General features: G+C 45.8%; 1 protein-coding gene across 1 annotated transcript; it reads left to right on the top strand.

The window, feature by feature from the left end:
* Positions 1-5519: 5519 nt before the first annotated feature.
* FGF4 (fibroblast growth factor 4) lies at positions 5520-10313 on the top strand. Its single transcript, XM_080345974.1, has 3 exons — positions 5520-7017; positions 7854-7957; positions 9608-10313. The coding sequence occupies exons 1-3, from the start codon at positions 6714-6716 to the stop codon at positions 9782-9784; spliced, it is 585 nt and encodes a 194-aa protein (XP_080202100.1). The 5' UTR covers positions 5520-6713; the 3' UTR covers positions 9785-10313.
* The last annotated feature ends 219 nt before the right edge of the window (positions 10314-10532 follow it).

Raw genomic sequence — 10532 nt, 5'->3', positions numbered from 1 at the left:
GGTCAATGTCAGCACTGTAGGTTCTCTGCATACTGTGCCACGTTGGCCAAGCTGCTTGTCTAGAGAACCCCTACCATAGTAATTCATCAACCCCAATAGATCACAAAGGTCTTCTACAGCCTCTCTGGTCTTGAGTCCCTCTCTGCCACTGCACATGTACATGAAGACATCTCATCTGATGGCAGCGTATCTGCCCCTCACTGCCTCGGCGAGTAATGGGTTGGGAAGGAGGGTGGCAACATCCAGATCATGGAGGTGTTCTGAGGATACGACCATTCAGCTCCTCAGAGGACTCAGACCTTGCAGTGATGAGCACCGCGAAAAGTCTGAGGGTAAATGAAGGAAAAGAGATATCCGTTTGCTTCATGGTTGTGACACTAAAGGTCAACTGGAAAAGCTAGTCTCCTTCATGCTCGGAAAGGTTATGAATTGTACAGCTGTGTCCATATATGTTCTGACAGATTGTAAGTGGTGCTTTGCTGGGAAGTTCTAAAATTCAGCAATACACGTCATTTGCTTAGAACAGCCAGTTTTCTTCACATTAGCCACCGGTAAAAAATGATTCATACAAGAGAGGCCACATGTTGAACAGACCCGTGTAAACCAATTATGCTGCACTCAAAGTCAGCTAAAACATTCTCACACAAAAAGTTAACTTAAGCTACTATTTCCCACAATAATAATAATAAAAATAAGCTTAACAAACACTTACCCTGATTCTCAAAACTCATTTTCTATTATGTTTCCTTTTACCAGTTTTGTTTGGCAGAGTGTCAAGCAATATGTCAGCAAAAGTATGTGTGCCATAATCTGACAAAAGGAAAAAAAGTATATTTTTAGTTTTAAACTGTTTATAATTTCAACAGGTAAAAAGAATACAGGACAAGGAAGAACAAAATAGCATATGCAGAAATGTCAGCAACGAATATGGAAGTATAAGCATGTGAGTTTTAGCATCAGAATGAGCCTGGCTGGGAACTAAGTTTTCTGAAAAAGTCCTACATTAGTAATTGCAGCCCTCTGAACATATTTCTCCATCTAGGTTCTTAGCAGATTCCCCACAAAACTTCAGTTTAAACTTCATGAGGATGGGGGCTGTGAAGCTATGGCAAGACCCTGGGACATGACTGCTCTCAGAAACGATCTGGTTTGACTGATGACTTCCTGGGACATTTCTGTTGTCCCATCCCTTTGAGTCCTGCTCTTCAATAATACAAAATCCAATGATACACCCGAGGAGTCCTCAGATCCTCCATGTTCTCCACTTGTCCCGCCACCCCACAGAAATGCATCTCAGGCTTCAGGAACAGGTACCAATCACAATATCAGTGAAAAATTCCACTTAGGGCTGCTAATTTCTCCCCTAGCTGGTTTTCACAACATTGCTCCCCAAAACTCATTTTCATGCCAGCCATAGTTCACACATTCAAGTAAGCACTGGCACCATAAAGGTGACTGTAGAAGATCCATCAGACAGGACACATCCTTCAGCCCTGAAGTTAAGGTCTGAATGTTGTTTAGTCATCCTTTACCCTGAATGTCACTTCCATGAAGGGCATTTGTTTCTGTAAGCCTGTCATCTTGTCCCAAGGATGGAGAAGACAGTAGAACAGCTACAGAAAAGGGAGACTAGTGGAAAACAAGAAGCACATGCAGCAAAAAGATCTGATAACAGAGCAAAAGCTGATGGAGCCTAGAAAACTACAGGAAATATGGAGCAGTAGTGACAGTAGAGTTGGGAATTTTTGCTGTGAGGATTGAATACTGAAGGAAAGGCATGGAGCAAACATGTAGCCTGCAGAAACAGGGCAAGAAGCAGAGGGTTTCTTCAGCTGAGAGCTGTTCATATGTCAGTCAGTGACAAGGGCCAGCAAGACAATGAAATAGTCTGTGATGACCATATCAGGTTGCTTGGCTAATGGCCTTGGGTCTCCCAGAGGGTCACTATCACCACACCACCACCTCGCATCTTTGAACTGATGTTGCAGGAACAGCAACGTTGCAGCCCAAAAAAGATACTCCAATAAAGCTCAGCAGCTGAGAAAAAGGCTGCTAAGACATTGAATGTAGTTCACAGAAAATCAAATGCCTGTGGTTTGATCTTCCAGTTGGAGCTTCTTGGTGCCCATCTCTGCAGCAGTGGGTGTATATGAGCAGCAGTCACAAGCTAGAAGCGTGAACTGCGACATCTAAACCCCTGAAGCCTCACAGATGAATGTAGTCATGTCTTCTCTGATCTCTGCTTTATACAGAGATGTACAACAAGAAGCAGAGGGGGCAGCTGTTGAAAAAGTCCATACCCATCACAAGCAAAATGACACTCAGCCCTCTCACTGATTCAGTCCAAATACACTAGAGAGAGGTTATTGGTGCCTTTGTTGTTTTCCCAGCATTGTTGCTGCCTGCTGCTATACTCCACTGCCCTTTTCCAATATATAACACTGCGACATCACTCGAGATAATAAGGTTTTGATCATGGCAAGACGCTCACAACAGCAAACAGCCCAGGCACACAGAGATCAAATAGACCAGCTGCAAACAGAGAAAGAGAAAAAAAAGAAGTGCATATGACTCACTAGCTCGTGTGTGGGTATGTGTGTTATGCAGGCGGCAGGGGCTGGATGGTGAAGGTCTCCCAGCGACCTCGGCCATGTGGGGCTTGGGCCCCCAGCACCGTGCTGCATTCCAGCCGGTTCCTCTCCCGGGACCACTCTTGCTCACACAGAGAGGCAGCCAGACGTGAACGTGAGAAAACTTGCTCAGGCGAGTCCATTCTGCAGATCGCTTGGTAGTTGTCTTCCAAAATCATCATAATTAAAAGGGGCGTGCGCAAAGGGGGAGCTGGGGTGCGGGCTTGCTTTTTTACCATGTCTTCATAGCATGCAAACATGGTGAAAGGGATTCTTTCCTAACAATATACTTCTCCATGCCCCTTCCAGTCCACTCCCCATCCTTCCAGATCAAAGGGTCTCAGTACAATATTTGCCTTCAGCAGAAAAGCTCATGAGCAATATTTTTCAGGGTCATTTACATGTGTTTACTGGGGTTAATAAATATGTAAATTGATTTTTAAATTGTGGACCTAGACCACTTTAGAGATCTAGACACAGAGTCACGTTTGGATGACTGCTCTGCCAGAGCAATTGCAGAATAATTTCGATGAAGTCATAAAGATATTCCAGATTCCTCCTTCTTTTTCCCTTTTTCTTTCAGAATACGTGATATCGGGCTTGAATCTGGGTGTAGACCCAAATTTTGTGAATCTTTTCTTCTTTTTTATACTTTAAGCCTTGAGGAATTTGGAAAGCAGAGCTGTCTGAACTGTGACATCCCCATATGCTTCTTAGGGAACAGACCCAATACAAAGATAAAGACATTTTACCTGTTAATATTTAAATTATTACTCTGAAAGAGTGTGTGACACAAAGCATAGGAGACACACAGCAGTGGCATGATATGAAAGATTCAGAAGAATTAACTACATGAAGATCTGGAGACACCCAGCTCCCATTCACTGCATGAAAGGGGATGGCACATTGGAGGGTCAGTTCCTGGGTGACACAGTTTCATTGGCTTCTGTGGGGAATATGTTGCTTTGATGGTTTCCTATGATAATAATTTCCAATTGGAAATGTCTCCGTTGCAGAACAAAGACTCCGAAGGTCAGCAGCTTCCACCTGCCATTTACACCTGTTGCAAATTGAAAACGCTGCAGTTCTGTTTTGCTTTCATCTCTTTGGGCTTTTCTCAGGTATGAACAACTCAGTGATCAGAGGGCTTTGAAGCATCAGGACTAGTGTTTCATAGGTAGACTGTGCACAAGCTCACACACACATGAATATGTAAAACTGGAAAGCAAAACCAAACCGCATAGTTTTGTTCTTAGTTGGAAACTTGTTGCTTTTCCTCTCAGAAAAGCTCATTTGAAGCCTTCATGGAAAAAGTGCCATTTAATTCTGTAACAAGTTCAGGAATTAACTTGTAGAAGTGTCCCTTATTAATCAATGGTATGTGGCAATGTAATCTGATGTTCTGGTTGCTCTCTCTAATCATTTAGGGCCTGAGTTTACCAACTTATGGACTCACAGCCTAACAAGCATTTTAAGACCCATTTCCTTACATCCCAAAGGGATGAAGGCACCACAGCTCACTGGGCCTCCAGCACACACCCCTAACTTCAAGAGCCATCAGGCTTTCATGTTCACAAGAGTAAGACCTCTGAGTTTGTGCTTTTTTGGGTCAGGGACAACTGCTGTCGGTAGCAGTGAGGTTGAGCAGACCTGGCCCAGATCCTTCAGCTATGGGTTTTGGACCACACTTGTGCTGCAGGAGCAAAGCTACTGGGTAGCTGTGTTGGCAGAACACCACTCTTTGGCCTTATCCTTCAGAGGGTAAATCAACTTAATCCCAAATTCATCCACCGCCGTTTGATAACAGCAAATCATTCAGGTTTTGAAGAGAGGTGGGATGATGCTGTTCTAAGGACCCTGGGGAGGGACAAGGTGTCCAGTGCAGCCCTTGCAGAATGGGGCAGTTTCCAAACTCGTGAGCACACAGCCCTTTCATCCAGAACTGATCCATCGGGCTTGTCAGGTGTAAGAGGAGTCTGCATGGATCTGATGCAAGCAGAAACATAGTAAATATCTGTGCATTTGACTTCAATGCATTTACCATGCACTGTAAACCTCCACAGAGAAAATAATCTAAATTTTGCTGTGCTTAAACACACACAAACAGAAATTAACTTGTTTGATGTTGAGACAAAACTACACCTAGGAGAGTTTCACCTCTATAACACCAAATCGCAATCACCCAGAAAGCAGCGGCCGTTTCTTTTCCATCCTGAGAGGTGTGGTAAGAGAAACACGCACACACACACAGTGTATATGCACCTCACAAGAAGAAATAAAAGCACATCATCTAAGTTTGCTTAGGTTTAGCGAAGGTCAGAGATTTTCGCACCTAGGTGAGCTGTCATCTGGCTTGGGGCAATTCTCTTTTCTCTCGCATCCTTTGCTGGAACAGCAGGAGAGCTTTACTGCCATGAAAGACTAAACTGTCCTCAGGCTATAAAGGGCTTGAGTCACAAACCACTTCCCCCAACACACACAGAGTTTTCTATTAATTCAGGACCTTCCAAAATTGTCCTAATGTCTCCTCACCTGTTGGTTCTGAAAACCTGTTGAGGCCCAAGGCTTAAGTTAAGGGAGGTGACAAAACATATGGGATTTGCTCTAAACAAAGTAATTCTAGACTGATGTGGTCAGAACTTCTCCTACTTTTAAGTACTGAGCTTCATTTCCATGAACTTAAACCAAAGGAAGTAGTTGCCTAAGAACAACTGCATCATTAAGACACAACAGTAATATCTAAGTAAGTGCATGCATACCAAAGAGTAGAAAATAATCATATCATGGAAAAGCACAGCAATAGTTGCATGAACTAGCAGCCTCTAAAGCTCAGAAATAAATTCTTGTCACTACAGCCCCTATCAGTACAGTGACCAAAAGGGAGCTGCACATGTCTTGTTCACCAGAGCAATGCTGTGCTCTCTGATTTCTTAAAGGGATTTTTAGAATCGAAAATATTATTACCACTTTTGAGCACATGTAGCCTCTTTAAATGTTTTCCTCTTTATTAAAGCCTTGGCCCTTTGTTATTTTTTTTTCTTGCAAGTTATTTCATTTTTCATTTCTTAAACCTCCCATGCAACAACTATTTTGGCTTTTAATGAAGGGAATTTTTCTGCATCCAGCAAACTATAAACCATGTCGCTTGGATACAGCAAAAGCTGAAATTCCACAGATTTTGACAAAGTCATACATTGTGTTGGGGAGAAAGTGTGCTGGGCATTCTTTGATATTTGTGTCCTGCATTAGCATTTGTAAAAAAAAAAAAAGAGAAAGAAAGGGGAAAGTAAGATAAATAGAAGAGAGAAAGAGAGAAAGAGAGAGAGAAAGAGAGAAAGAGAGAAAGAGAGAAAGAAAGAAAGAAAGAAAGAAAGAAAGAGAAAGAGAGAAAGAAAGAAGAAATAAAGAGAGAAAGAAAGAAGAAATAAAGAGAGAAAAAGAAAGGAAAAGAAAAGAAAGGAAAAGAAAAGAAAAGAAAGGAAAAGAAAGAAGAGAGAATGAAGCTGCTGTGATGAATGCAACATATGACCTTTTCTTTTTAAAAGTTTGTGCTGTCCCTCTTGTTTAGCACTAGTGCTGCTCACCCTTTCTCTTCAAGACGCTTCGGAGTTGTTAAGCATCTAGGGGTGATAATTTGACTTTCAGCTAAACCGGAGGGCTGCAGCAGACAGCAGTAGGTGGTGATGTAATAGGTACCAACGCACATGGATATATAAATATCGTGGCTAGGGCTAAAGCGCTATGGCTGAGCAGCTATAGAAGAAGATCAGCACTTCAGACAAGACTCCTGGAGTTGAGATCAAGTTCAGAAGCTCTTGCTCCCGGGATTTTGCTCTCCATGCAGCCAGCTCAGGGAAACCGCAGATTCTCGGGGGACTGAGCGCGGGGCTCCCTCCCTCCCCCGTCGCCTCGCTTTTTTGGGTTTTGTTTTGGTTTTTTGTTGGTTTTATTTTATTTTTTCTCCCCCCCTCTCCCTTTCCCCCTCCCGCCCCGCTTTGACCTCGGTATAAAGTGGGAGCTGGGGGGTGAGCGTATTTTCGGAACGACCGCCCGGCGGCCCGTGGCTCCTCGCCCCTAGCCGGGATGCCTCTCCCCGCGGCGCTGCTGCCAGCGCTGCTCCTGGGGTTGCTGTGGCCGGGGGCGGTACGTGGCCGGTCCCCCCCGGGTCACCTCTCGGTCGGGCCCCGCCAGCGCCGCTGGGACGCTGCTCTGTTCGCCCGTTCCGTCGCTCGCCTCCCGGCCGAGCGCCGCGACGCCTCCCGCGACGGCGACTACCTCCTGGGCATCAAACGCTTGCGGCGTCTCTACTGCAACGTGGGCATCGGTTTCCACATCCAGGTCCTGCCCGACGGGCGCATCGACGGGATTCACAGCGAGAATCGCTACAGTAAGCAGGAGACGACCCCCGCGGTGGGGCAGGTGAGCCGCTCCGCGCCCGCGGAACCGCCCTCGGGGGCGGTTCCGCGGGCGCGGAGCGGCTCACCTGCCCCGGAGAGCTGTATGCGCCAAAGGGAGGGTGGGTGCATGGCAGACCCCTAAAAAGTCCGACCGCCCACGGCACCGCGGTGCTGCCCGCCTCGGGTCCCCCGAGGGTGGCGGGCGCCGGGGGTAGCGGGGTGGCGGCGGAGCTCATCGGGCGCTCCGGGGGAGCTTGTGGGCGCTGCTCAGAGCTGTGCTGTCCCCTTGCCGCCGGCCAGGCATCAGGTCTCGGGGTTGCCTTAACATCTGGAGGATCTGCCGTTCGTGAGCTGCCCGCTCCAAGCAGGGACTGGGAAGAGCTCAGCCAGGGCCCAGCTCTCCCCCAAACTAGAAAAGTATCTGCTGGGGACTTAACCCTGTGGCCCCATGACTCTGATATCCAACTGAAACAATAAGATCCTGGGGGGAGGTGGGATATAAGCTGCATGATAACAAATGTTTCATTTGCCCTAAGCACACTCTGGCTTATTTTAACCTCGGCTACACAGGAGGATGCCTGGGGGCAAAGTAAAAATAGATACTTAGCTAAAAGAAGAGAGGTCTCAGCATGGGGCATGGAGCAGAACATTGAGCGGGAGGCTGGGGTTCTGTGGCCACCCACAACAGTGCTGGTTGTGCTCAGCACAGGGCAGGGGGACCACACCATACTGGAGATAGGAGCCTCTGGGTGAGTGCAGCATTGACACCACACACTCCTTCAGGGCACAGGCCTTTGTCCCCCTGATTCCCGTGTCTCCTGTGTAGGTCTGCTGGAAATCTCCCCCGTGGAAAGAGGAGTGGTGAGCATATTTGGTGTTAGAAGTGGACTCTTCGTGGCCATGAATAGCAGAGGCAAACTCTACGGATCTGTAAGTAGCCACCAATTGTGTGCCTGGGGAGGGGACCATGGTCAGCTGGGGTGACAGGTGTGCATGGTGCTAGAAGCTAACCAAGCCCCATCCTTGCCCCTCCTGGGTCAGGCAACACTGAGCAGCCCTTGCTACCTTCCCAACAGAAGGTTGGCTTCATACTTCTTTGGTTCTCTCAAAGACACTATAGTCACCCAGCCATGGCTACCCATCTTGCCTCCACATTAGAGTAGTCTCCTGTGTGGCAAGACCTCAAGCCTCAGTCCGTATCCTTCTTATAGTTCAGTATAAATAGCCTTAAGCAAGTATGGCAATCACTCACTCCATCTCACAGAGGATACTTGAACTTGTGATCAGACAGGGCCCCCCAAATGGTCCTTTATGATGTGATGAATCAGTGCCTGTCACATACCTGTTGATGACTCTTTGATAATGCTCTTGATAGGATTGTCTGTTCCCATGACAGTTCAGCATCCTCAGGGTTTTAACTTACAAGAAGGTAAATCTATTAGGAGCCAATAAAGAACTTTTTTTAATATATTGAATATTTGGAAAGGATAGAGGCATCTTATTAAATTTACTTGAGGTGAACAATAACAGTGCATGTCTTTGCTCTTGCTGAGCTGTCCTTCTGCTTTTGAGTTCACCCCTGTATTCAGTTATTCAGTGATTGGCATTATTTCAAACCCATGTTTCTGGATGTCCTTCCTTACTCATGGCTTTTCTATTTCATGTTTCTCAGGTATGGTTTAAAAAATTTGGGCTGAGGAAGAGCCAAATTGTGTCAAAGTTAACTAGGGCATTTTCACATGATTGAAGTAATGAAGCATCCAGAATTATTTTCTTGGATATCAGTCCTGTTACAAAGGATTTTGATTTATATTAAAGCCAGGCAGAATCAGTAACCAAAGCTCAAGAGCTCCCTTTGCATCATTTCTTATGAAGACCTGTTGCTTTGGTGTGCTGGATAAAGTAATTCCCAGGGGAGCATTCAGCTTGACAGGCTGAGACCTCTCTTACAAAACCCTAGGCTTTTGCTCAATAATAAGAGATGAGTTCATTTGTTAGTCTCTAGATAACACCACACTTCTAACACCTGTCCCTCTTTGTACTTACTTGCAAACGATACCTCTCCACTGGAAGGATGCCTTTTGTCAGCTGCCTTTTTCTGATCTGTTCACATAAGTGAATCCAAGCCCTTCGACTTTAAAGAAGCAGAAAACACTGTCCACTCTGAGTATCTTTAAAATACTTCTTTCTCCTCAAACAACATGAGGACTTTTCAGAAGCCTCCCAAACCACTGATTGCTGGTAGGATAGCTGAGCACATAGATGAGCTGGGCAGCAGAATTGGGCTTGGGCTTGACCCCACTGCAGCTCTGTTAAAATGTGCCCCTCTCCCTCAAGAGTGTGCACAGAGCTCTGGGTGTCCTTCCCACCTTTAGGGGTGCCTGGCCTGGCCACAGCATCCTTAAAGATCTTCTGAGTCCTGTTTGAAGCTTCTTTTGGGTGACCACTTCAAACAGTTACTAAGTGGGGGGAGCCAGCTGCACGTTTCCCTGCAGCACACCTTCTACACCTGGCAGCAAGAATATTTCCGCACCCGATGTTTAAAATTCCTTCCCTCTCATTCTTTCCTTTTCATTTCAGACTCATTTCAATGACGAGTGCAAATTCAAAGAGATTCTCCTGCCAAACAACTACAATGCTTATGAATCCAGGATTTATCCCGGGATGTACATAGCCCTGAGCAAAAATGGAAGAACAAAGAAAGGCAATAAAGTGTCTCCCACAATGACAGTGACACATTTTCTTCCTAGAATCTGAGACATCTCCCTTCAGACCTACCTCAGTACAGGGGAAGATGCAGAACGCATTTGGGGAAAAGAAACATGGTGCACTTTTACTGGAGAGTTTTATGCAAGAGTAGGTGTAAGATATTTAAGTTAATTATTTAAAATCTGTATATATTGCCACAAAATTTATTTATAGTTCAGATTTAAAAAAAAAAAAAACCTTCTGAAAACAAAACAAACCTCCAACCCAAGGTATTTCATTTCATGGTGCAACAGTAGAATCCTTCTGCTTTGTGGTTTATTTAATTCGTTTCTAAGTTATCACAGGTGTGCTGCTACTCCGTGTCCTAAACCAGGTGAAACTCAATTCCTGCATTACGATGTTTTGCACTGTTTGTGTGTTGTGCGGTGTCTACGGTTGTACGCGTGTTTGTGTGTTTGTTTGTTATGGTGGCTTCATTGTCCTCTGTGTGTTTTCCAAACCCCCGTGACTCCCCAAGCAGCTCTTGGCCTGGGAGCGGTGGCGGAGGTGCCGGCTGGGATGCCAGCGCGGAGCCACACACAATGCCTGACCCCTTTGTGCCGCGTTGCTATTCCATCGGAACAGGATCGGTTTACCTCATTACAGAAAGAGCGGTGCTGAAGAGCTACCCCACAAATCTGTTTTTAGATCTGCCAGTGCTGAACTTTGAACTTTTCTGCAGTCAGTCTTAGAGCTGCCGGGCAGGAGAGAGGTTTAAACCCCTATATAAACTCAGCAAGGTTGTTTTTTCTTGTTT

This window comes from Nesoenas mayeri, assembly GCF_963082525.1.
Source record: "Nesoenas mayeri genome assembly, chromosome: 5".
Taxonomy (NCBI): domain Eukaryota; kingdom Metazoa; phylum Chordata; class Aves; order Columbiformes; family Columbidae; genus Nesoenas; species Nesoenas mayeri.
The sequence above is the reverse complement of the archived record's forward strand: the minus strand, read 5'-3'. Positions and strand labels throughout refer to the sequence as shown.

Coding starts and splice junctions, on each gene's coding strand:
- FGF4 (XM_080345974.1), top strand. CDS start 6,714: ATGCCTCTCCCCGCGGCGCTGCTGCCAGCGCTGCTCCTGGGGTTGCTG. Junction 7,018..7,853: donor TCACAGCGAGAATCGCTACA/GTAAGCAGGAGA, acceptor TCTCCTGTGTAG/GTCTGCTGGAAATCTCCCCC. Junction 7,958..9,607: donor GAGGCAAACTCTACGGATCT/GTAAGTAGCCAC, acceptor TTTTCATTTCAG/ACTCATTTCAATGACGAGTG.